At 45.3% G+C, this 27,604-nt stretch overlaps 1 protein-coding gene across 3 annotated transcripts in view; it reads left to right on the top strand.

The window, feature by feature from the left end:
• The first annotated feature begins 8,678 nt into the window (after positions 1-8,678).
• LOC146194664 (uncharacterized) overlaps positions 8,679-27,604 on the top strand; it is a 57,226-nt gene continuing 38,300 nt past the window's right edge. For 2 of the 3 annotated variants that reach the window (XM_084597492.1, XM_084597490.1), the window contains exon 1: positions 8,680-8,872. In XM_084597492.1, the coding sequence (XP_084453618.1) occupies positions 8,806-8,872 (67 nt within the window). In that variant the 5' untranslated portion in view covers positions 8,680-8,805. Of the gene's footprint in view, positions 8,873-27,604 lie in introns of all 3 variants that reach the window. The other variant, XM_084597491.1, reaches the window with a different exon arrangement.

Raw genomic sequence — 27,604 nt, 5'->3', positions numbered from 1 at the left:
TTGCAAGATATAAGAACAAAGCGAAATAGTGCATGCAGATGTGACGCTTACTCGGCGCATGGTCTGGATGTGATCTCAATTACTATTTATTTCTAGAATTCATGTTTCGTGCTTTGGAGCTCTCCACCACATTCATTTTCCACATGCGGATTAAATTGATTGACACCCGGAGTAAATTCACTGGCGCTTGTATTTTTTGCGTTGGCACTCGGATTAAATTGGTTGGCACGGACATTATTCGAGTTGGCGCTGGATTACATGTGCTGGCGCTATGATTAAATTCTTGGCACTCGAATTAAATTACATGGCGCTTAGATTATATCAGTTGGCGCTCAGATTATTTCCGCTGGCGCTAGGATTAAATTCAGAGGGAAAATATGTAGGTGGTGTTGAGTGGTAAGACGCCCGACTACTTTGCCGGAATACCCGGGTTCCAGCCCGACCGTGGCGGCTGCGTTTCGATGCAGGCGAAACGAAGTGGCGTCCGTGTGCTGTGCGGTGTCAGTGCGCGATAAAGATCCCCAGGTGGTCGAAATTACTTCGAAGCCCACAACTACGGCCACTCTATATCTGTTTCTACTTTAACTCCCGCCTTCCCCCTTTCCTTAACGCGCGGTTCAGGTATCCACAAAAACAAGTGTGACAGATGCTGTGCCCTTCTTTTCCTGTGAACCAATTAATGTTATGGAAGAGATTGGCACGCAATTTGAAAGTATCAAAGACAACGATGGGTATACAAGAATTAAATTAATGTGAAGTAGCTACTGTGACGTGACGCAACCGTAAGTACAGCCGAAAAAGAGCACAGGAAGGGATTGGCGCGCAATCGGAAAGCACCAAACACTAAAATTGGCACACGAGGAAGCGAATTAAGCAACCAGAAGCAGCCAGAAATTATCAACAGTAGCATCCGTACTTGCGCATTACTCCAATGCAGATTCTGCAGTGCTCTTTAATTTTTGTGTTTCGTTTTTCTGATAGCGTCATCAGCATTATTGACTAGCGAATCCCGCGAAATCCGTTCGCTCTGTGTTGCGGCGTTCGAGGTAGCGCAAATTTAAAGGTGTGGCACTGACGCCTGGATGGGACGCCCGGTGCGGACAACTTCGTCTAGGCGTGAATCGCCTGTTTACGCCATGACCAGTCGAGATGTCATGACTGGATGCTGCGTCATCGTGACGCCACCAGGCGAGGACGTCACAGTCTCGTGGTATCGTACGGACACTGCCATTGTGCCTCGCTGGTTGCCATAGAAAATGCAGCATTGGCTGTTTTGGAATAAAAAACCAAACGATACATGGAGAGGGCCCGAAAAATATATATCCCTGTGGCATGGCTCTGTCTCGCTTTTCTCGCACTGTATCAATAAATCGTTTGTGTTTTCCGCCAGATTATTCAATTTTGGTGTTCCTCAGGTAATGTAGCACAATTTCGCTTTCAATTTCACTTCCATCAGCTATTCAAACTGAAGGCTGGTTTGCCAAAGTGGTTTAAAACACGAAATACCGACCTCGAGGTGTATGCATGTAAAAAAACATTTACCACTTTTCCAAAACTATGCCGGTCTTTCAAGACTAAATTGGCAAGAAAAATCAAACCAGACCATTCCAAAACGGCTTTCGGACTTCTTACTCGGTTTTAGTCGGGCTAATCCGTTCTAGCTCTACACAGAAATGAAAAGATTTTTCAGACGCTGTACAATCCTCTATATACGGGGTACCCATGTAGCATTCTATATGCTGGAATGTATATATGTGTGTACTTTCTTATAACACTGCTCTGCGGCCTGTAATTTCGGCTTAGTGTTGTGCTTCAGTAAAATGGAGAGGATAAGGGCAGTGACAATGCATAGCATAATGCGTACTTTGCTGCTACAAATAAGAAATTGAAAATGATTTCTAGAAGATAAAAACGGGAAATGAACATAATAACGCCGCGCATACCATAGCCAGAAATTTGTCTTTCCTGAAGGTGATATATGTCAGCAGGTAGTATGCGTTGCAATATCACTATTGTAGCCCTGTCAGGGAATTGGGTGGCCTTCCTTTCAATTCGTGTCACGTTTGGTCAAGATTGCCATCAATATAAGGACACAGTGTGGAACAAAGAGTTGTCTCAGAATACGGGTGCAAAGTACGAAAAGTTTTAAGACAACCACTGCAAGAATCACTATCACATGCAGTGAGTTCTGGAGCCTTAATGATTCAACATTCGGCAGCATCTACGGCACCGTGTATCCTTGCTCATATATTTCGAAACCTTTCACTATTCCAGTGTCATTGGTTATTTGTCAGGCGATGGCTCATTGAATAAATGCATGCTTATAAATATAAAAACCGTTAAACTCATTGCATGCGATGTACAAGGTTTCGGCAAAATGGCGTTTTTGATGACACCGTTTTTGATGTCTAACACCAGAAAAAGCGTTTTTGACGGCACCAATGGCTCTCGATTAGAAACGATTTTCTTTTGGCAAAACATTGTGGGAAGGATGAAGGTATAACCTAAGTTAACGCGATAACGTCTGTTTTTTAAAGCATTTACATGTGCGCAGCGAAAAACTAAACCTTAAGCTTACGTTTATCACGTATGATGCGGGTATGTTGAACAAGAGGTATCCATCTTTGCAAGACAGCACCAGGCTTGTAGCCGCAGCCATAGCTTTCGCGGTGTGCCACGGATCTGAAAGAGACGCCACAGCGATGGTAAAATGTTTCTGCTCCTTTCAGCGAATCATTATAAGAGTGCAAAATGTTCAAAAAAATAAAATTACTGCCCATTAAAACCTTGCGAAAGCTTCTCAAGAACCTTTATATTGTGCGTAGAACATAAAGAGCTAAACTATTAGAGAACGAATGCAACAACAACCTACATAGAAAGCCGTTGTGATATGCAATCTCTGGAAGAAACAAAGCAAGTTAACTCTTCAGAAAGCCCACTGCAACTCAATCCACACTATGCAAATCAGATGAGCACGCTTGAGCTCCGCCTTTAAAAATATGACGCGACAATGTTAATGGCTCTCCTCTGCTGCTGCCTTGCGGATCCTCTACCAAGTACAGGCGCAGGCCGAAATGGGGATCCGCTACCTTCGAATTTCCATGGTTGGCATCTTGCTGCTTTCATATGGCACTGGCGTCACGTGCACAGCACTTAAAGTGAATTTGAAAACGTCCTGCATTTCATACGGTGCGGTATGATAAAACCATGCTGTGTCCAAAAGTGGCATTGGCTATTTATTAGGAACACCCTACCATGGGCTCCGGCATCAATGACCACAATTCTTAACCTCGCGCCTTCAATGAACAGTGGCCTCCATAGAAACTGTGTACTGCTGCGGGCACCTTACCAGTGTTCTCGAGCTCCTCTATCGACCGCCCTAGCAAGTAAGTCACCACGACGAGGACAATTTGAAAAGGACTAGTATGAATTATGAGTCTATGGGCAGTTCAGTTCAGTCGTGTCCGACTCTTCGCGACCCTATTGACCATGTCACGCCACGCTTTCCGGTCTCTCACTATCTTCCTAACATCACATAACTTCATCTGCAGTGCCTCGAGGATGGCATCTAACCATCGCGTTCGTTGCCTACCCCTTCTCCGGCGACCCTCAGCCTTTCCCAATATCAAATCTCACTGAACACTTAAAGTAGACATGGGCTCGACGTCGTTTCTAAAAAAAAGAGATATAGTTAGAATCGAGTCAGTTGCAGCACTGGCAAAAATTATATTTGGATGCGGTAGCATTAAAGGCCCCGTTTTCACTAAACATTTGCCTTCGACGTTGGCGTTGACAGCCGAAACATCACGACTAAGGTGCCGGAAGGTGGTAGCTGGCAGCTGACGTAGACGCTCACTAACTGGACATAGGGCTTCCTGACATTACGTTTTGCAAGAGCTGACAAATCGGGAGTCTTCTTTCATATCGCAGAGTGATATCGCAGTCAGCCAGCCGAAAACCTTGCATTAGCGTTATCCCTAGGCCAAGCAGGCAAGCTTATACGGATTGGTTAAAGTTGGGTATTATACGTGGGCTGGTAGGCTATGCCAGCGCGCAATACCCTTAAGCGCGAAGCTTAAGGGTCCCCATAAATTGACCTGTCCCTGATGCAGGCCACAGAAAGGTGCGCGCGAGGTTAATGCCGGCTGCATTAGTGTGAAAACAATATTAACTAAGGTCGTCGTAACTAAGTACTAGCTCACGGCCAAATGACGCGATTAGATCTGAGGTTTTCGACAAAAGCTGTACGTGGCGCCGCTTTACGAAGCCCAGCGAAATGAAATGAAATTTCGTTGGGGAAACACATTTATTGGCTACCAAACTTTCCATGAGCTTCCACTTTAACACATACCAGAGTTCAGAGGATTAGGTTGGTAACATTCGCATGGCGTGGAAAATGTAGGACTAACGGAGCGCAAAAAGATTGCATTGCAGAAGTGTGACACTGACCGTACGGAAACGCACTCGGAATTAGCCTCCGAACAGTGTAATGGACACAATAATGCGTCTAATTTAGAAACGCTTTGCACGCGAACTGCAAAATAGACAGCACTGCGTGTTAACATCGAAAGTGAATTATGGCTGCATTGAGAGAGGTGTACAGGCGAAAGTCCCTACCAAAATCAGTGACGTTGCTAAGCGGTTTTTTTTTTAACTTCGCGTTGTCCGTCGTATGATCTCGCACAAATTTTGTGATGTCGGAACACAAACGAGGGGCTGTTTACTTTTGGCCGGTGGGCACAAAAGTAAACGGAGCACGCTATTTTCATCTAAAATGTTTAACGCATTGTATAATAGAAACTGTCATACGTGGTATGTGAGAACCGGCAGTAGACGGCAGTGCCCTTTCACTTGAACAAACCTTGCTTTCTTACCTCCACTGCGCAAAGTGTGATTTTATTTTAAAGGAAAAGCGTACTCTATTTAATTATGTCTGCACCTATGCACGGACGCTTGGACCAGCTGTGGCTGTTAATAGATGACTGTGACATGCGGTATTAAAATTTGAGTATCACTGAGTTCAGGAACCTTAAGCTATTTAGATTTTGGACAATATTATGGTCAGTTTGAGTGTTTACTAAATTTTCCAATTTACTTTAGGCTGGCCAATACATAGTATGGTCCTATAAAAAAGGAATCGAAATCAACAGTTTCAATCTGCCTTACCAAGTGACGTACGACAAAATTCCACCTTTTGAAACCCATAGGGCTTAGTAGGCAGACTCAGAAAAATCAAGAAAGAAGAAAGAAGCCTTCTTCCTAACCAGCTCATCTTCTACCATCGATTTGGTAGAGAGCTTCTCGTTTCGCCGAGTTATATGTATCTGGTATATAGGCCAGAGTGCGCTTTTCAGCAGCTGTTCTAGCATTATTACCTTCCCGACGTTTGTATTTACGAATGATTGCCGCAATGGTCAAACAGTGAGTACACGTCTTTTCTTCGCCTTCTTTTGTCACCTTCCGCATTTTGCAATAAATTTAGCTGGGTGTGCTCAAATAAATAAGATAAAGATACGCATAGCTACTCATAGATACTCATAAGTCATAGCTATTTCACGTTTTCCTTATTGGTCCCTTATGCCTGCAACGCCTACTGATGCAGTTGTCTATTAAAATGTCCGGGATATACTCATTCTTCTTGTGACAAGAAATATCAGAGAAGGGGGAAGGCAACGACACGTGCGCAAACAAACTGTCATCCTTACTCCTAGCTACAAGTCACATTGAAGAATAGGGCCTAGCAATTTAAGAGGTTATAGATGAACGACGGTGATTGCTTCAACGCGAATGAGAAAGTAGGACTTCTGTGCTGGGATCGCGAAGCTCCGAGCTTAAAAATTCAAGGAACATACTTCAAACTTGCATCTCCACTAAGGATAACTTCATTTTCTAGATGAAAGCAAGGAAACCACTGCCAAAACTAGTACGCCATAAAAACGTACTAGCGCCTTGCGACTAAAAAGCGTTAGTTACTACTCAACACAAATATGACGTCGGCTTTGTGAGCGAGGAATCACGAGCTTGACGCTGGAAGCCACCTGACGTTACGTGTGGCAGAGCCTGCTAATGCGCTCCTCTCCTTCCATATAGGAAGGTGATGTCAGAATCAGCCCGCCAGGGCATCTATTTTCATTTTAGCCCTAGGCCAAGCAGGCATACTGATGCAAATTGCTTAAAACGAGGATTTGCATGCAGAGTGGCAGCCTGTGAACGCCATTGCGTTATACCCTTAAACGCAGATCTTAAGCGTCCTTCCTCATTTTTAGAAGGACTGTCCATCGAGCTGCGACTCCAGATGTCTTCCCTGCAATCACGCTTTGTTTACAAACAGAATGAGTGCAAAGATCAAAGAAGAGAAAAGGAACTTACCTTTTCTCTTTTTTTTTTCTGAGGGGAGGCCATTTGGGCCGCTTCAATAGACCTTAATTCGTAGCGCCCCTCGCATCGCGCTCGGTCGCAAGCCACGGCGCAGCGCCGGACAAGGGGCTGCGCACGGAGGGCAATAAAGAAAGAGTTCGAACCTCAATACAGTTTGAGCTGGACTTTCCTCGTCTTAACTCGGAGAGATTTAGTGACTAGGCATTGGACGCGCAACCCAAGCATACAAAATGGACTCTGCTGGCTCTTCCAGCCTCCCTACAGTGGGCGAAAAGCTGCAGGATGTTCGGACTAGCGGCCCTCTGTTGTCCGCGTTCCAAACAGCCAGCCTGCCGCCATTTTGGCCCGGAAACCCTCGTGCCTCGCTCCCGCTTGAGGCGCATTTCTCGCTGGGGCGTATCAAGAGATGACATACTTCCATATAGTGCGTTCTTTGTCACCTGACGTTATTGAGTAATTAGCGGATATCACTCGCCGGATCCTGTTCGACCTTTCGACACGCTGAACATAGGTCTCGTAGGCCTGCGGTCAGCGAGAGATGGTCCACCCGCGCCCCGCAGAATCCAGCAGCTTATAACCGCTACAGAGGTCAATGACAGCCATGCTTCGCAGCTCCTCCGTCGCATGTGACAGCTGCTTGAAGACCCTGCCGACCAGCAGGACGTTATTCTGTATGAAGTGTTTCTCCAGTGTCTTCCCCAGAACATGGTCCTCGTCTTGGTGGATGCGGGTGATGTCCCACTGGAAAACGCTTGCAGACCTCGCAGACCGTGCCACGGACTATTCACGGAATCCCAATTTCAGCCCCATGACCACTCCGCCTCTACCTACTACTATACTACTACCTACCTACTACCTTTACTACTGCTACTAGGGCTGATGTTAAACAGGATGCCTATTGTGATGTTCAACAGCCTCGGGAAGGAACAGGAGTTTACATTAGGTAGCGAAATACTGGAAGTAGTAGGCGAATATATCTACTTAGGACAGGTAGTAACCGCAGATCCGGATCATGAAAAGGAAATAACAAGAAGAATAAGATTGGGATGGAGCGCGTTTGGCAAGCACTCGCAGATTATGACTAGCAGCTTACCGGTATCGCTCAAGAGGAAAGTATACAACAGTTGCATCTTGCCTGTACTCACCTATGGGGCTGAAACGTGGAGGCTAACCAAGAGAGTTCTACTTAAGTTGAGGACAACCCAGAGGGCTATGGAACGAAAAATGGTAGGGGTAACATTAAGAGATAGAAAGCGTGCAGAGTGGGTCAGAGAAATAACTCAAGTTAACGACATTCTAGTGGAAATTAAGAAGAAGAAATGGACATGGGCAGGACATGTAGTGCGAAGAGAGGATAACCGATGGTCGCTGAGGGTAACAAACTGGATTCCAAGGGAAGGAAAGCGTAGCAGGGGGCGGCAGAAAGTTAGGTGGGCGGATGAGATTAAGAAGTTCGCAGGGGTCAAGTGGATGCAGCTAGCACAGAACCGGGTTAAGTGGAGAGATATGGGAGAGGCCTTCGCCCTGCAGTGGGTATAATCAGGCTGATGATGATGATGATTGTGATGGTATCGAAAGCATCGATTTAACATGCTGATGGTTGCTTCTAGCATTGTATGTTATAACAACTGTGCTCCGTGCTTTCACTATTACAACGCCGTTCACGTTGGTTTCGAGTATAGTTTGAGATTTGGTAGCTTGAATGCGTGTTAATTACGGAAAATGGTATTGAAGAAGATGGTAAAGTTACTCTTCGTGATCATAGCGAGTCGCGCCAGAATTGAACGCATAATTGAACACATTAAGGAGTGAGCGATGTGGTCCCGATTTTCATTCATTTACTTTGGAGTCTGGCCATATTAGCATGCGATGCGGGATATCCCAGGTCATGCGTAATGAGTAGAAAAGTGCAAACTTAGATTGTGTACGTCGCCACGTTGTTCTGACGCGACGAGCAAACGCAACTTCAGAGCAAAACTGCAAGAGCTCACAATGTGCGATGCATGACTTTATGTCGGTAAATAAGCTCGCATGTAACCGCAAAAAATGGCACGTGCCGGAAATGTACAAGGATGGTTGTTTTACTCGCCGTTCAACTTCAGTCGAAGTCGCAGCACAAAGAGTGCTTCTGTGGTTTATATCTTGGCCTATTTCCTGGCAGAAAGCCTCGACCTAGATAAGTTCATAGCGGATGTGGAGCCAGACGAGAGGCCTTACCACATGATTCTTCTCGCGTAACACCTACTGCGATATCATATAAACAAAAATAAATAGCCGAATAGATGTACAATTACAGGAAGTAAGAAAGGGGATAGTTTCCTCCAAGCGACACTCGAACACGGGCTTGTTTTCATTTAGTTCTCCCCTTGTCGTATTATATACTAAGCAGGATCCCCATAAAACATCAAGTGTCAAGTTTTTTTAAAAATGTCCAGGACTATGAAAACGAATGGAAGTTTAGTGGCGCTCCTCACGGGTTTCCTTCTGACTCAGGGTGAGTACCGCATTGTTGTTAAGCTGCTTTAGATGAGAGGAAGCCTAATTTGAAACGCAAATTATAACTCCTACGCTAGCGTAAAGGGCATGAACTCATTTATCTAAAGCAACATAAGTCGTGAAACAACTCGTTAGTGCCTCAACAATACGTTCCAGGTTCCAGCCAACAGTGCTGTAAAAAAGCCCAATGTTGGCTTGTTTTGCTTGTGGACGTGCTCCCATTGACCAAAAGCGGTTGATGTTATAATGCTGGCGTTAGTCTACGCTCGGGATTCCATTTATGTCAATCAATGTAACATTAAAGCGTTAAATGCAAACAGTGGAGCGCAGTGATTCCGTGCTGAACTTCATGAAGTAGTTTCTTTGCGAGTTTCGTGTGATTAATATTGCTGTCAAAGAGAGGCAACACTATTACAACTCTATTCACTGTGCTATTACCTACATCCCGTAGGTCTAGGTTGCACGCAATGAGCAGGGTAGTAGTTCACCTTCAGACAAACCCTCCGCTATTACGTTTTTGGATTTCGATTGTTTTGAGCAATTGAAACCGCTAGCTTCAGTAAAAGACGGCGCCTATTATCATATTGCTACAACTCTGCTATCCTCATCCTATGTTTGTTGCTTTGTAATGCTTTTCTTTTTCCCCTTTTCTTGGTACCACCTCATCATATCTAGTTGTTGAGTGAACACTTCTAAATCTCTACCGCGTCGCTAGCAACGCATCCTATGTCCTATCTGGCATCTGGCTAAGACATGGCATTCAGGAGATACTACTGCGAATATGAACAAGATATTAAATAATTGTGGCTTCAACTGTCCTTATAGCCATCACTGACTGCCCGGTGTCTCGCATTCCTTGAGCTTTCTAAATTTGGAAGCAATATGTATCTGATGGGCCTTCCATCGTACTGTTATGATAATTATAGGTGAATATGTTCACACCTTGCTGTGTTAATTTTGTGACGGCGTGTAACGGTTGTAATTTGCAAGAAAAACAAGAACATACGAACTTGCTACCTGTAATAAAACATGCAGCGGGGTTGCAGCTTTTGCAGAAGTCTTAACAATGATGCGCGTTTTCTTGAAGTGCATGAACGGTTCACCGTTGTATTCCAGCGATACAGGTAGCCACATACCGAGCGATACTGGGCGTCATAAAGCAAAAATTAGGTTGTTGTCAAAACGACTGCCTGTACGATGGGTTTGGTTTGGTTTGTGGGGTTTAACGACCCAAAGCGACTCAAGCTATGAGAGACGATGGGTCCATTGCCCCTCTTACAAAGCATTATTTCTTTCGGCCCTGTTATGTCCGAGCCGTAAAAGAACTGCATGACCGTGCAGAAATACAAAATATTCCGCTGTTCTGCCGTAAACGTGGGATTTTTTGGTAGTTCTGTAGTACTTTTCTGTAAATCTGTAGTTTTTCTGTAGAATATTTTGCTGTTTTAGTTGCATAATACAGATCTGTTGAAACTATATAAAATTGTGATATTACTACAGAATATTTTGTTGTCATAACTAAATTCCTGTCAAAAAAAGCACGGAACTTGTGTCGTAACGACAAAATATTTTCTGTAGTTTTTTTCCGACTTGGTTTCGGCAAATAACATTTGACGGCTGCTCGAACAATAAGCGATGCTTAATTCTTTTGTAGAAGCTTCTTTATAGCCCGCCAAACATAAATGGTGTTGGCTGCCGCTGGTATTTGATCTGGGCTCAGTGGTACACTTGTTTTTCCCCACTTTTTAGTGCTGGTTTTCTTTCGCTTGAGCGACATGCCTATTTATCTCTCTGCCTTCAGAAATGACCGCATAATGGATATCCATTACTGATTAGACGACTACATTGGTGTTCGGGGTGAAATACACATTAAAATCGTTTACATTCAATTTTTTTCTTATATGCACATGAAGATAAAAAAGTTGCGGAAAGGTTGCCATTTTGGCCGCTCGTCTAGCCCGCTAGCCCACTCGTTTTAATAAAAGTGGGTATAGCACATGCTTCTCATACATAAAAATGTACACTCCTTGAATTTAACAAGAAGGGAGCACAAATAGCTGTGTTTTTAAATAACGTTTTAGGACTGAAAATAGCAGACAACGCATTTGTTGTTTGCCAAAACGGGTACGCGCCATAGTCCAAATTCGTTCTTGTGGAGATCATGCCTGATATTCGAGGGCTACGCGGAGCAGCAGTGCGACCATTTGAAGAATAGGCAAGGCTTTCCGCATCTGAGTATATGTAAATTTCACTTTGAGATTTAGTTATAGAGAGGAGGTATCCTATACATATAAGATTTAGAAAACTCTTTCTAGTAGCAGAATCATATTGTTTGTGGTATATGTACCGGACCTATTTCTCCCAAGAAAGAGAGCCGTTTTCTGAACAAGCTGTTCCCCAAACTAAATAACAGTTATTGGCGTTCGAGCAGAACAGTGCGGTGTATATTATACTTTTTTAAATGTTTACCGAAGATATTTGATTCTAACTCTATTACCAGTTTAATATTTTGAAGGCGCTTTACGTGCTACAAAATAGAAAAACCAATTGAAACCCACAAGCATCGGATACGAAATTTGAGCTTGAGGGTGCAACATTTTTTAAGAAAACACAAACATCGGAGAGGAAAACGAAATGATAGAAGAGTTACTCTTTTAAATGTGCACAAATCTATATCGAACACAAGCATATTCACTAGCAGGCGCTCCATCATCTTAACAAAGTTGTACAAAAAATTAAACAACTAAATGCATCTGAACAACAAAGCCTAACGTCAGTAACAAAAATAGAATTATTGCTTATGCAGGTGTGTATGGGTTTAGGAACACGCTAGTGATTAATCACTTATTTTGCCATTTGATTATTAGGCTTGCTCAATACAAAGGTGCTTATGCCCAATTTTCAATAAGAAGGTCCTATTAGCATTTTACAAGCTCGGTAAAAGCGCCACCTACTTAGCACGATTTCCGAACACAACGTATTTGAATAGGTGTTCTTGCATCTTATCACTTCGTAATAGGAAATAACTATAAGATCCGTATAAATTATGCGCGAATATGGTGACTAGATAAGAGTGACTCTTCTTCCTTTCCCTAAAGCCTGACATCTTATTTATTTATTCAGTATACCTTACAGGCTCCTAAGGCGGAGCATTGTAAGGGGGGCACATGAACAGTGAAACAAAAAATGTTTACAGGCTACGGCAAGATACAAAATTATACACAGATAAAATACAAGATCATGAAAACGAATATAACACCCAATGACATACTCTTTATTTCGTGAACAATTTTTCCTGCGATTTTCAAAACGACGCCCGGTCAAATTCAGAGGCCATTGTTTCGGGAAGACTATTCTATAGTGAAATGACTCGTGGGAGTGCAAATGAATTGAACGGCAGCGTTTTGGTAATGCGTCCAAAGCTGAGGTTTTAATGTAGCCGCGTTGATATGTGCAATGGAGCTTCAAGGGGAAAGGGGCATGGTCTCTGGCTATGAACATATTTCTGAAAGAGACATAAAAGGGCGAGTTGTCGACGAGGTTTTATTGGCTGAAGTGGTGTGTCCTGTTTAATTACTGTAATGCTAGAGTTTGGTTTATAATTGCCTGATATGCATGGAGCCAGCGGATGTATTTTGCACAGATTCTAGTTGACAAGTTAAATACTTTTGATACGGTGACCATACTGCTGAAGCATATTCTAGCTGCAGACGGACGAAAGTTAGATAAAGAGGCTACTTATGGTGGGCGAAGACTTGTGAAAATTACGGCGGAAATACCGTAGCGTCTTTGATGCTTTGCTACGAATGGTGGATATGTGGTAGGACCACGAAACCAAAGCGTAAAATAAATACCTAGGTATTTGCAACATGAGGGCCGAGATACAGCACAGTCATTTAACAAATAATTAAATTTGGGTGCGGTCTTCTCGCGGCTGAGCGTCATAACCTTGCACTTCTTACCGTTCAGAGTCATTTACCAGGCTTGACAACAGTTAGAAATTGTGTCAAGATCTGTCTGAAGAGGTACATGATCGTCGGCTTTGTTAATCGTACGACAGATAATACAATTATCCTCAAAGAGCCTCAATTTGGAAGGAATAATATTAGGCAAATTATCATCATATAAAAAAAAAGTGCAAGGACGGGTACTCTGCCTTACGGGACATCGGAAGGTACATCAGATACGGGCGAGGAAAAAACATTCACCACAGTAAACTGCTGACGCAGCTTTAAAACGTTGCGGAGCCGAGATAGCGTATGTCTATCTAGCCTAAGAGCGGCTAGTTTTTCTATTTGGCGGCAATGGGCTACTTTATCGAAGGCTTTCGAAAAATCCAGAAAAACAATTAGCAGGGTTCAACGCTGCTGAACCAAATATTGAGCGAAAGCATTACCTGCTTGTGACCGAGCGTTCTCCTTCTCGTTTTCGTTTTCCTCAGCCCATATATAAAGCCCCGCTTTAACCATTCGATATGAACGTGCCGTAGTGGTCTACAGGGGTAACGTGAATGCCAGGGTCCTAGCAGGCTGATTCTGACAAAAGCGTCCCATGTGAAACGAAATACCCAAGTTGGCATCTCCTGCCAGCCGTGTATCACGTCTGGTGTGACGTTACAGCGTCACGTGGGTAAGACGTAACTGCGGCCGAGTCACGGGAAGGCTTAAAAGTGCGGGTAGTATTGTTTTTGCGAAGGGTTTTCTGGCGGACTAGCTGGTGCTTGTCGTTCATTGTTAAACTGCGCGAAAAAACACGGACAGAGACAGAAAACAGAAAACAGACGCAGAACTTCCAACTTTTATTCGTAAAACGATTCGAGCATGCCTTTTATACGCTCAAAACAACCAACACATGACACGGCCGGGATCAAAAACAGATAATTGTTAACAGATACGTGTACACGATGCGCGGACACCATTGCATGCAAGCTTACACACCATTGAAAATTGATAAAAGGATACCAGGGAACCGGAAGAACAAAATCCTGAAAGTGAAGATACTAATAAATATTCATTTTATATCATGTTTCTTAGTGTCATTAACTTATTTTCTGTGCCATCACTTTAGGAGCTGTCATGTTATGTATAGATGAGTAGAATTATCATTTTTTTTTAATTTCCTCGGTGCCTGTGCATCGTACTTCTTGCGTTATTTTTGTCATCATTAGAAAGTGTCTTTGATATGTTATGCCCAAAAATTTTTGTGCTGTTTATTACGTTGTGGCTGGGTATTTTGTACAGCGTGACACGCTACTGTTTGTAGGGGGCGAGGTCCAGTCAAGCTGCGAAAAGCGGCTTTTTACCTCGTCTCCACCATGCTCAATGGAAAATAAATATTTTATCTTTATCTACCAATACGACGAATGAGGGCATCAGCAAAGCGCTGTATAAACTTACTAGCCAAAAGGGATGAGACGCGGAACCGACCGTAATAGCAGAAAAACGATGACGATACAAAGCCACGAAAAGAAGTAAGCTGAAAAAGAAATAAAAACTAGGCTATAACCGAGGCTAAAAGTGTGAAACTGAGAGTGAAAGATGGGAGACAACAAGAAACGAAGGTAAAGGCGACACGAGCTATGAAAATGGAAACACCAGGCTAAAATCTAAGAAGGAAAACAATTAACAAGAGTACGGGTGCGGCTTTAAAAAGGACGGTTTAAAATGTTCCTTTCCCAGTACAAGATTTCTTTATCAGAAATCATAATGGACGGTGTGCTCACACAATTCATCGAATTCTTTGCGATTAGGAACACCTCAATTATCTCCCTTTCCGTTTTAGTTCTAGCCGTCGCTAAGAACTCTGTGCTTTCAAGAAACTGGTGACAATCGTTTTTTTTTCGCTCTTCTTACAATGTAAAGCTAAATTTCCCCCTGAGGTGGTAGAAAGGTTGCGAACATGTTCAGCCGCCTTCTGATTGAAACATCACCCGGTTTGACCGATGTAAATCTTGCCACAGGATAATGGCACCTGATAAATAACTTCTCTGGCATATTCAGTGTACTCAAGGCTGGGATTTGAGGTGCATCTTTGCTGCGTATCATCTCGGTTCATGATTGCACACAGTTTAGCGAGCTTACATGGCGCCGAAAACACAAGTTTGACGCCGTATCTTCCTGCAACTTCCGTTAGATTGTGAGACACTCGGTGCAGGTAAGGCATAACACACAATGGTTTTCGGTCTTCGTTCATTTTTCGGTTCGTATTCTTCATCCTTTGTTGCAGACGTTCACAAACACAGGCGATCAGTTGCCGCAGATACCCAGCAGCATACATCTTCTCAATCTGACGGTTAAGACTTGAACCCATTCTGTTCTCAGATGACTTTTCTAGGGCCAATCGACAGGCAAGGGGAACAATCGCTCTTTTAACCAACTTTGAATGTGCACTGTCAAAGGGTAGTGACTGCTTGTTCATTCTGGGGTTGTATGACGAACAGATATGTGAGGGCGTAAATTCTAGCTTAATATCCAGAAACTGGATTTCGTGGCCTTCGGGCAATTCATGTGTAAAATTAAGCCCTTTTCCTTGAGATTTGAAGATATTAAGGATGATACTAAATTAGGCGGACTAGAGTTAGAAGAGAGGTTTAACATCACGAGATAATCATCAACGTACCGAAATATCCGCACAATGCGTTGGTCAGAGAGACTTCTCAAGCGCTGGTCCAAAGAATCGAGAAAAATACTACATAAAACTGGTGCCATAGAGGATCCAATGCAAATACCACTTTTCTGAGTGTAAAACTGTCCTTTGTGGCCAATAGCGGTCGATGCAAAGTAAAATTTGAACAGTTCAAGGAATTGTTCCAAATACATGCTAACAGCGTTGCGGAAACTGACTTCAACGTATTCTTCTACTTGCTGTTTGAGTGCTACAAACAAGGCTTCATGCGGAATAGAGTAGAAGCGTTTTCCAAGGCAAGCTCGAAGCGTTTTAAGAATGAAAGGTGAAAGTTCTGCGCTCTGTGTGTGTACATGTTTTCTGTCTCTGTCCGTGTTTTTTTCGCGCAGTATATTCATGAATTGTTTTCGCAATAAAAGAATCTTTTTGCAGGTTATTATTCATATTATAGTGTATATCAGTAGAAAATTCCAATAACTGTGATTCGCAAGAGTATCATTTTCTGAATCCATGCTGAGTAGCGAAAAAAAGTGATTTAATGCCAGGTGACGGTAAATATGGGATGCAGTATATGTTCGAGTAATTACGAAATGCACATAAGTGAAATTGGTAGATAGTTGCTTGGTGGATGTTTGTTACCAGACTTAAATACGAGGACTACCTAGGACGTTTTCCAATTAAAATATAGCTGACGAACGGACAATGATTATAAAATCCTTCCTCCACTCACGCGAACAATTTTGGGGCTTGTTAAAAATTAAGGGAATGTACCGATCTACCGTTCAAAATACCTGCGATGGTTTTGCACTGCTAACATCATGGTTCTTCAGCAAACAATAGGTGTAAAAGGGAAGATGTAGGCTTTTGTCCCATGTCTTTTCGGTGAACTGTTCGTTTCTTGTTAGGGGTGAGGATAGAAAAAATGATAAATTTGGGAGCGACTGCTCGAGATCTCTATGAGGGATGCCACTCCCTCCATCACTGCGGCAAAGGTAGGTGGCCTTCTATTTCTTTCATGCCTTGCCTGAAGAGCCAGAGAAAGCTGCCGAAAATTTAAAAGGCTTTGCCCAGACTCACTGGGCTTCGTCCCCATATATACATTTACTATGTGACGACAGATAGCAGAGTGTAGATTACGTGTGTTGATGCAACATTGCGTAAAGAAGTAGAATGCTTACTGAGGTGCCACTTCCCCTTCATGTATGCATTGTTTATCCTCTCCCACCCTTCATTATCCAGAGCGAGAGGTCTCTTGAAGTCGTCGCTCAACTGCATTATCCACTTTCATCGTGCTAAATGTTTTGTCCTGAGCTGATGGCAAAATGAGTGAGGCTGTAACAAAATCTAACGCAGTAGCTTATCACGGTAAAGGTTTTATGGAGTGTACATATTCATTAATTCATTCCTTATTTATACTGCATGCCAAAAGCTGCCTCAATCACTAGGGACAATACAAAGTGTGACAATGCAGATCACAATCGAAACTCGTGAAGAGGATGCAGGCTGCAGCAGTGTCACTGAATATATGAAATGCTCCACTAGCATAATAAGAAACAAAAGAAAAGGAAAAAAAACGCACATATGAATCTACAAACAGATAGGCAATACATCTGAAGCTTTCTCTGGCATTTCTATTGGAAGTCGACTTTGCTCATCACTGTTTTGGTTGACTGCCCGCGCTTGTACTACAGCATTTAACTATAAGCTCCCAACAGCACAGAACAGCGCTGTACTATGTCACCAGCCATGAGTGCTGTTGCACGGGCTTCTCGAAACAGCCCGACCAGAGGCTTGTGATCGGTCACCAGTAGTTAATCCGAATACCAGTGTTATTGTTTCACGTTCTAATTCCGAATAGTTTATCTCGGCTTGGGATAGTCGCCGTGAGCGAAATGTGATTGGCCGGTCGACGTTGCCCTCCCAATGTAAGAGAAATGATTTAAAAGAACTTTTACATGGGTGAGATGGCTTTCAGCTTCAGACGGCATTTCAGCGCTAACCAAACACGTACACAGGAGTGAAAGAAAGGAAAAAGACTAGTACTAAAAATTTGTCGGAAGATGTGAGAGGACACCCAAATTTCTTGTGGCGAAGCATCGCATTTGAACTGCAAGGCGTACTGCCGTACTGCCGGAGCACTGTATGTCTTCATCATTATCATCATCATCAGCCTGACTACACCCACTGCAGGGCGAAAGCCTCTCCCATATTTCTCCAATTAACCCGGTTCTGTGCTAGCTGCATCCACTTGACCCCTGGGAACCCCGTTCACATGAGGAAGCCGATGTGAGCGGACGCGCATCGCTTCGGCTCCTATTCCGATAGCCTCCTGTCCCGATGCAACTGCTACATTCCCAATATGTTGATGCATTCTGCAAGATCTTCCTAATTAGGACCCGTAGAGGCAAGTCTGTTGTCCATGAGTGCCTTCTTTGGCCACTCGAACAACAATGGCCTTTGTACGCCATTGCTGTTCGAACCTAAGCCCTCGAGGGAGCACAGCAGGGTTTCCAGAGCCTCTTCCAAACTCACACTCCTGAAAGAGCCGGGCGCCGGGCCAAGGGACGCTTGTACCCAATTTTACCAAGCGGACATCGCGGAGCTAACCCTAGCTCCGGGTTATGAGCCTTACGCCGCTTAGTCATAACCACGTGGACGAAGAGTGTGATGACGGGGAGTGCGGACGTCGGCACAGCCACGGTGTCGCGTCCGGCGTCATGCCATGCTTCTTCGTAAGCAGCTATCGGAAGCCACTGGCGAAGAAGGCAGCCCACGCAGATGCATAAGGGCCCATAAACTCACGGTTGCAGAGGTAGTGACGAGGCGGAAGGTGGCCGTGGTCAGACATCGTCCACCGTCGCCAGCATAAGGCCGTCAGACAATTATGCGGAACGCCTGGTAATCGAGAAGGGGGCTTCGGGCGTCGATGATTTCTTGATCCCTGATGGGGGGTCTTCACCGACGCCGAAGAGGCAAATACCAACCAGAAAGAGGGCTTAGGCGACTGTCCATCGACGTCCTCGGGCTCCGAAGGATCGGTTAGACCCAGGAGTTGACCTAATCAGACATCGGCCCAAGGTCTGGCATATATTCAAGATACGAACGAATTTTTTGCCGAGCCGCCGGTCAATGTGAGCCCGGGACTCGGGGAGGCAGTGAACGAAGTCATGGAGACCTCACCACCGCAGCGGGACTGCGAGGCCGATATTGACCCACTGCAAGACGAAAATGCGGAGCGTTGGACACTTGTTTCTTCCAAACGGCGCCCAAAAAGGAAAGGCTCGAAGATCGCTGTGCAGCAGAGCGACGTCATTTTGAAGCCAGGCGAGCCCCGGAAAGAAACAAAAACCAAGCTAGCGCCGAAAGCCGCAGCTGGCAGAGCAGTGGCGCACGCGAATTGTGTGACGCTCTCTACATCAAAACAACATCTGGCGGGACCGTAGCTGCAAATAAGGCCACGTCCGCCACCGCTACCCAAGGATGATATCAAGATCATCTACCGCCCCAAGGGAGGTCTAAAAATCAGCTAATTCCGCGTCGACCAGGCAACGTAAGCCCACGTCGCGGCCAGCGGAGGAAAGATCAAGGAACAAGAATTCATCATGTGACTCCGGCCCGGATCTAACATCATGATGGCGAGCACGCCCGACCTGGACATCGCCGACGTGCTCAGGAAGATCGAAAAGCTCACTATCAATGACAAAACCTATGTAACCAACACCTATCCAGCCCTACCGGACGACCTCAAGCGTGCCGTCATACACGGCGTTATGCCGGGCAAGCACCGGCCCTACTGAAATCGAGGCTGCGGCTTCGATCCCAAGGAGTGGCGATCCGCGAAGCGAGAATGCTGGGCAGGTCGGAAACAGCACTCATCACGTTCGACGATCCGTATATCCCGCAATGGGTCATTTACCCCTCTGTAGAATTCAAGACCTACCCATACGGCCCTGCGAGGCAGATCTGCTATGTATGCGGAAAGAAAGGCCCCCGTTCGGAGGTCTGTCCAACACCGAACACCAAGCTCTGCAGCACGTGCGGCACACACAACCCACCAGAAGGACACCAGTGCAAGGCCAAATGAATGGTGTGCCAAGGCGATCACATCACCAGAAAGTGCTGTCGACGCCTCAAGACTTCTGACGAGCTCCAGGGCAACACGATCGGCGTCCGGCAGTCCCGGCAACAACCCTGGCAGCGGCAGCAGCTGCCGCGAGAGGGCCAGCAGCAATTGCAACAGCAGCAGCAGCAGCAGCAGCAGCGGAACCGGAACCTGAGTTAAGAGCGCCGAACCAGGTGGCTGAGCTCGGGGCGGCACTATGGCCGCTCCTAGAGCCAAGGCCGTAGCATAGTGCAAAATTGCAGCCAGAGCCGCTCCAGGGATGACTCTTTTCCTCCGCTAAACCGGTCAATGGCCAAGCTGAAGCAGCAACAGCAGCCGTCGCAGAAGCAACAACAAAAGAGGGACAGCGTTAAGGTGAGCTGGGGAGCGGGCCCTCCAAGCTCACTGTTTACGCACTCGGATCAAAAGATTATTACGCGTAACTCGGAAGAGATTAAAGCTGTAAGAGAGGAGAATGCTTATCTCCGTAAAATGTCGATGACCTCATTAAAGATATGCAGGCTCAGAGAACAGGGCAGGTACCATGGCCCCCGACCCCTCCAATCGAAGTGCAATGACCCCCGTCCCCCTTAGACGCGAGCCCCGAAGAATTAAGACATTTCAAACAGCACGTGGAGGATTTCAGGGTTCGCATCAAAGAACAGTTTCGCCAAACTCGTGCAAGATAAAATGCTATGCATGTCAAAACCACCAATAAAAAAAGAGAGTCACGTTAATAGAGCAAAAAGGTGCGTGGCAGGACCACGTCAAAAGCCAAAATACGCGACGAATAACCAATACGGCCCGGGACAGGATTGTACAAGAGCGCCGTTTCGGCACTGAAGGTTCCAATCCGAACAACAAAGCCATAGCTAAACAAACACCACTAGAAATCTGGAAATAGAACTGCAGGGGGTACCGCTAGAAACAGGGACTCCTAATGGAGTTTCTACACACTCAAGGCTCAACACCCGATATAATAGCTTTACAGGAAGCTGACACGACACCGACACTCAGGGGATATACGTGCTACGATACCGGAGGCACGGCAACCCTAGTGAGCAAAAATTTGGTAATCATAGCCCCATGACCCAATTCCCAACACAAAAATTGTGCACTTAGTGACGGAAATTAATCCCAAAAAGAAGCACAAGGAAAAAAGTGTCTCGTAAAACTCTATAGCCCTCCTCGCCAGCGGGGCGCGAATTTTCCTAAACTCTTTCTAGGGGCCAGCAAACTTGCTAAAAGCAACACGCTACTCATTGTAGGCGACTTTAACACTCGCGGTGAGCAGTTGGGATACCCAACAAATAATCAAAAAAGTATACAGGTCGAGGATGCGGCGGAAGCAATCCAATGTACCCTCTTAAGACGAAACTCAACCCACGCGCCTTGGCAATTCTGTGTGCCAGGATACGCGTCCGGACTTAACTTTTACCAGGGGAGGCGAAACACGCAACGTGGGAGAATCTGCTGGAGAAGCTAGACAGTGACCATTATATCTTGAAGATCACGATAACAGTCACCGTCATCAAGCGCAAGCTCGGCACGGCTAGGATCACCAACTGGCCGGCCTTCGGCGAGGCATGCACGGACCTGGAAGGGGGGATTACGTCCATAGATGATGAGTGTTAACAACTCAAAGACATCCAGAAGCAGTACACTCAGGAAGTGGATCGCACCGAGCAAACACCAGAGGTGGACCCTCGGCTCCTCAGACTGTGAGAGGTACGCCGAGGGCTCACCAAGCGCTGGAAGAAGCAGCGCTTTAACAGGAAACTCAAGCTGAAGATTGCAGAAGTCATCAAGATAGCGGAGGAGTACGCCGCCCAACTGGCCAGGCAGCGCTGGCAGCAGTTCAGTAGCTCGCTGCATGGCACCCTCAGTACGGCCAAAACGTGGCGTATACTCAAGACCCTCCTGGACCCTATCCAAACTCGAACCGAAAGCGGGAAAGCTATCCGCTGACTCATCCACACCTTCGAGGGTACGGAGGAGGAACTGCTAGATAAAGTAAAATTGAAATGCTACGGCACGACCTTGCCTGCAGCATACACGAAACCATACCTGGGGAGACCAAACACCCACCTGGACAGGCCGACCACCAGGGAAGAAGTGTTCGCTGCCTTAAAGGTATGCACGCGCAACACTGCGGCGGGTAGAGACAAGATCCACAATGAACTCATACGCAGCCTCAGCGACGAGGCGGTCGACTAATTGACCACCTTCCTCAACGGGCACTGGGCCGCAGGAACGGTTCCTGAAGAGTGAAAGCGTGCAGAGGTCGTAATGATCCCAAAACCGGGTGAAAAACGTCCAGATCGAAAACCTAGACCTATCTCACTCACCTCCTGCCTAGACAAGCTTTATGAGCGTTTCGTGACTCGGAGGCTCCAAAATTACATGGAGGACGAAGACCTGTACCTCCACAGCATATTCGGCTGCCGAGCTCACCTCTGCACCCAGGACGTGCTCATACAACTCAAAGAGGAAGTCCTGACCAACGTCCAGAGCATAAGCGAGAACGCGGTCATGGCCCTCTTTATTAAAGGGGCCTTTGACAACGTTAGCCACGCGGCTGTAAAGGAAGGACTCGACAACCTCCATTATGGCAAAAATTCACAGCTATGTGAAGGCCTTTCTCTCCAACCGAACTGCAACGATTGGGCTCGGAGACCTTCGCAGCGATAAATTCTCGACCCCCAACAAAGGCACACCTCACCAGCGCACCTATTTCAAACGCCACTAATGCCTGCTGTACTAACGCCTCCTAGACACATGTGTCTTCGGTTTGCAGTGTGGCGCGCTGTTCGAGAATGCGGCAAATGAAAGGCTCCGTACAGACGCCTGCATTGGATGCCCGGCGGAGTCAGCTTCGTATATGCATGAATCGCCAAGTGATGTCACGACCTGTCGTGACGGTATATCGCGCACCCCTTGTCGAATACAACGAGCATTTCATTGAACGCATCAAAGTTCACCAGCGTTCTATAATTCGTTTACAGGAAAGGAAAGGCATAGTATATGTAACTCGCGGAATTTTGGTATTATCCTCACCGTAGACAAGGGAAATTATGAAGAGCGTTTCGCGCTGTGTGTCTGTTTTCATGTATCGATCGGAGTTTCGTGTTATGTTAGGTTCCAATGCCAGGCAATAAAAACAAAATGCGGGGCGTGGCGTAGTTGGTAAAGCGCTGGGATGGGGATCGAAGGGATGGAGGTTCGATTCCCGGTGAAGACAAGGTTTATTAACCCTGTCCGCATTCCGGATCCGCAAAATCATGTTCACAGCAGTCGCAGGTAATTGAGAAGTGATAGAGGGTAATATATGATGTCATTCGATGTAGGCTGGCGTAATGCTGCTGCAGGAAAAATAATTAGGCCAAAAGGTATATAGGTAATTAATTACAGGCAATAAATGTAAAACTTGTCCGCAGCAGTTGTGAGTAATCGAGAAGTCGTGGAGAATAATGCGTGGTGTTAAGCGATAGAAGGTGATGTAACATTGTGTGCGAAAATGAAATATGGCCAGTAGGGTAATTAGGTAATTAGTTTAACGAAAAATGGTAAAGTCGAAAAATGGCGTGGTGCCACATTTGAATGTATCAAATACTAAAATAAAATCAGTCGATTAGGGCGATGTCAAAGATGTGACGTCACACAACAGGAAGTAGAGCCGAAAAAGGGCGTAATAGAGGATTTGCGCGCAAGTTCAAAGTACTGAAGGCCAAAAAAGAAAATAGCCGAGGCAAGAAGGAACTAATGCGACTTCAAGAATGTCTGGAGACCTTCCGGCCGCCGTAGTTTTCTGTGTCGTCAAGTATCACTCCACAGACTACTGAGGAGGAAAATACTGCTGATGCGTCTGAGGATAATGTGAACAACAAAGCGTCTCAGGCCTCGGACGTGATGTCAAGCTTCTGACGATGAGCCAACTGCCGATGAACCACCACTCGTTCTCGAACACACAGCGAGTGCCTCCGCGGATATTTTGACCCCTGTGGCTATAGCTGTGCAGCAACGTCCAGAGCAGTGCCCGGTTCTTGTGGCTGACAGGTACGCTACTGCTGATAAGCCAGTCTTGAAACGCCGTGCATCATGTGCATCCAAATCCAGTGAGTAGGACGATCAGGCTGGCAACAAGCATCGCCGTCACGGTCGAGCATCGAGGCACAAAGGGAAGTGCTGGCGTTTGCGGTCGAGGAGGCCTGGCGGTGGTTCGGAGGCGGCCTCGCCGTCTTCTGACAGGCAAATGGAACTGTAGGCAAAACTACGTGCTGTCACTATGGCGGTCTCTGAAGAGATAGTGGTTGCAACACTTAATGTACGTGGTCTTAAGTCTCTCCAGAGACAGATGCAACTTCGCCGACTTTTGCACAACAGGCGTCTAGATATTGTGGCAGTCCAAGAGACGAAGATAGAGAGGGAGAAGGATCCCGAGAGGGTGCTACAGCCCTTTTTGGCAGACTTTAGTGTCACTGTCACGCATGCTGCGGGCTTTTTGGCAGGTTTTTTTCTATTTCTGCGAAAGCCACTACCTTGTTCTCGTCTAACTTTATTATCGATGCCGAGGGCCGGTTGATAAGTTGCGATCTTCTACTCTTTTGGAAGCCATGGCGGATAATTAACCTATAAGCTTTTAATACTGTGACTCAGCGCATAGGTTTCTTTGAACACTTAGCCAGCTTACTGAACTGTGACCGACATCTTGTGCTAATGAGCTACTTCAATTGCGCTTGCCACCCTATAGAATGTTCTAGTCCAGGCGCACGCAGTGACAGAAGCGGTGAACGCTTGTTTCGTGTTACAGAAGATGCACGACTAGTTGACACAGAAGTGCCCTTCCGTGCTTCAAAATCATTCACGCACATTCAGGGGCATTCTCACGCTCGTCTAGACCGGATTTATCCATCTTATACGTTAGTTTCCAGCGGGCTTGTATGCGAAAGTATACCGGTTTCGTTTTCTGATCCCTGCATGGTGGGGGCCCTGCTCGGTGGCAATCACCATTCAAAGCTTAGCCGCAATGGGAAATTTGGAAATTAAACTCATTGCTGGTGAACGACTAAGAATTTATTATTCGTGTGCGCTCGCAGCTCAAATCATGTTTTTCCGGATGCCTGCCATTGTTTGCCGCTTGGGAAATGTTCAAGCAGGAAGTACGTACGATAGCAATTGAACATGGCTCAATTAAATCTCTCTTTAGACATCAGGAGCAGGAACTTAACAAAAGCTTATGCAACCTCTATGAACTGAAATGTGAATCCCCTGGCTCATATGCATATGAAATTGCTAGTGTCAAACGTGAATTACAAAGGCATGATGCAGAACGGTACAGGGGTGTCTTAATTTGATCTCGTGTCAAGCGTGCCTTGCACTGCAAACGCCCGACGCGTCAAGCTTTACTAGATGAACGTTATCATGCCACTGCAAAGCTGTTTCCGGGATTAATGCTTAATGGCACATCGGTTATGTGTACGAATCAGGTTACGTCCGTATTCATGGATTATTGCTCGATGTTCTTTAGTGCCAGTCCTCCTGTCAGAAAGTCTAACATTATCTCGCGTTTCCCATCTCCGGTGACCCCTTTATCAGAATATGACTGTTCTGTAATTAGTAGCTCTTTCACGCAGCAGGAGGTAAAAGTTGTAATTGATAAATTACCTCTTTTAAAAACTCCTTGTCCTGATGGAATTTCCTCTGAATTTTACAAAGCTTTTAAAAATGTTCTTGCTCCTATTCTGCTAGATGTTTTCGTGATGAGTTATGATGCAGAGGCCCTTCCCGAGACTTTTACAATAGGTCACACAGTCTTAATGCGAAAGCGCAGAGATCAGAAAATTTTACACGCAATGGAAGGCTGTAAACCAATCACACTAACAAATATGAATCCCAAAATTTTCTCCAAAACTTTGCCAAATCGCCTACAGTTGACAATGTCGGTACTCATTGGCCCTCACAAGACGTGCGGCTGGAGGGGTCCTGCCATTCCAAATAATGTAAACATTGCGCGCACAATCCTCGAATCGTGCTCCTGCTCTCATGGTCATTTTGCTGTACTTCGGGTCGACCTTGCAGGTCGAGTTCGCCATTCATTCCTTTTTTTCTCTTCTGGATCGAGTGAATGTTAGTTCTCTCGTACTGAAGGTGTGCAACTTTGTTAAAGAAATTGTTCGACTGGCCTGATTTTAAATGGCCACCTATTAAGTCCTGTACCAATCAACTTTTCTGTGAAGCAAGGCTGTCCGATGTCGCCACTGCTTTTGCCCTTTAGTTGGAGCCACTTTGTCTGAGTGTACGTAACAGTAGTATCCATGGCTTCTCTCTCCTTGTAAATGCGGTTAAAGTGCTTGCATATGGGGATGATCTAGTGTTTTTCTGCACTGATAAATCAAGCATAGAAAAAGTTGTGTCCAGCATAGAACAATTTGGCATTGTGTTTAGTGCTCAGATGAATCACTCCAAGAGTCCCGGCCTTTGGTTTGGTTCGTGGGGCTCAACACCGTCCCTATATGCAGGAGTGGAATGGTAATGTGTGCCCCCTAAATATCTGAGCGTTCCACTGCATGCAATTAGGTCAAGTGCAAATTACTGTAAACAGTGAGTGTAGTCGTCCAGCGTTATGCTAATACAATTGTCCCCTATCTGCTTCCAATCTTCGGTCGGGCTCAGGTCTGCCACATGCTTCTGGCGACAAAAATTTATTTGTGCGTCATGTCCTCTACTGTGCTAAAATTACATCCAGCGTTTTCTTAGAATATTTCCAACGTGTATTTGGGCATCAAATTTTAAACCGATTCGACGTGATAATCTATCAGACCTGTTCGTGCAGAGGGGTTCGGCTTAGAGCACCTGTATGTGAGGTAGTTAGCTGCCCGTTTTTTCTTTTATCGTGATTGTTCACGTCCGATTATTATATCATTCCTGCAAGTTAATTTCGTGAATGCGCTTCCAAGTATAGTGGTTTCTTCAGATTTTACTGACCACCTGCAGTTAGTAGGATTATGCAGGAGGTTTATGCTTGGGCGCGGTTTTTGACAGTACGGTTCTCGAAGGATTGCTTATATTCTGTTTCGCGCAAGGGTCTATACAAGGAATTGATAGCAATGAGTTTTCCGCTACCAATGTGTCGTTCTTTATACTTTGGTCTTAAGGGTCATTATGTGCTAAAGAGGGTGCGCAAAATGCAGATTTCTCCTTGCACAAAAACATTTTTCTTTAAATTACATACCGAAATTTTACCTGTCAACACATGCCTCTATAGGAAAAATGTTTTTGCATCTTCTGTAAATTGCCGTATGTGTGATTTACCTGAAACAATTGAGCACTGTTTGAATAATTGCAAGGACGCAATTCTTTTTTGGGATGTGCAGCAAAGAACTCTAAAGAAAGACTTTGTTCTAAATTCATACAGTGTTCGGTATCTTGCTGTTACACAATCTGGTTACTTGCTGTTACACAATCTGGTTACGAACAGTATGACGTTTTCCCTCATTGGACTTCATGGCAGGTGGAAAAGACGCATGTTGGATCGCAGCACTGAGCCTGTTGTTCCACCTAAACTCCATTTTAGTAGAATGATGCTGGAACTGAAGGACATTTATGAAGAAAAAGACTTTCAACCTGACTGGTGTCCGCTGGTGACACGGTGTTTATCTCTGCCTGCCTTTTAGGTGTGGGTTTTTTGTTGTGCAACAGAGCAACGTCTGAGTGATTTGTAAATAGTCTGTATGCATAACCCTTTCTGTACATAACCATGAGTAATAAATACCATGACAGAGACAAAATTCACGAGCGGGGTGTGACGCAGTTGGTAAAGCGCTCGGCTGGGAATCTAAGGGATGGAGGTTCGATTCACGGTGGAGACAAGGTTTCTTTATTTATTTTTAACTATCTCCCTCGAAAGTATGACACTCCCAGCAGACAGCCTCTGCCGACAGCTCCTGCTGACCATGATGAGGTATTAAAGGCTTTCGCCAACAACGACTGTATCTTCTTCTTTAG

This window comes from Amblyomma maculatum, chromosome 3 (assembly GCF_055883805.1).
Source record: "Amblyomma maculatum isolate TAMU_Amacu chromosome 3, ASM5588380v1, whole genome shotgun sequence".
Taxonomy (NCBI): domain Eukaryota; kingdom Metazoa; phylum Arthropoda; class Arachnida; order Ixodida; family Ixodidae; genus Amblyomma; species Amblyomma maculatum.
Note: the sequence above shows the minus strand (reverse complement) of the source record. Positions and strands in the feature narration are given on the sequence as shown.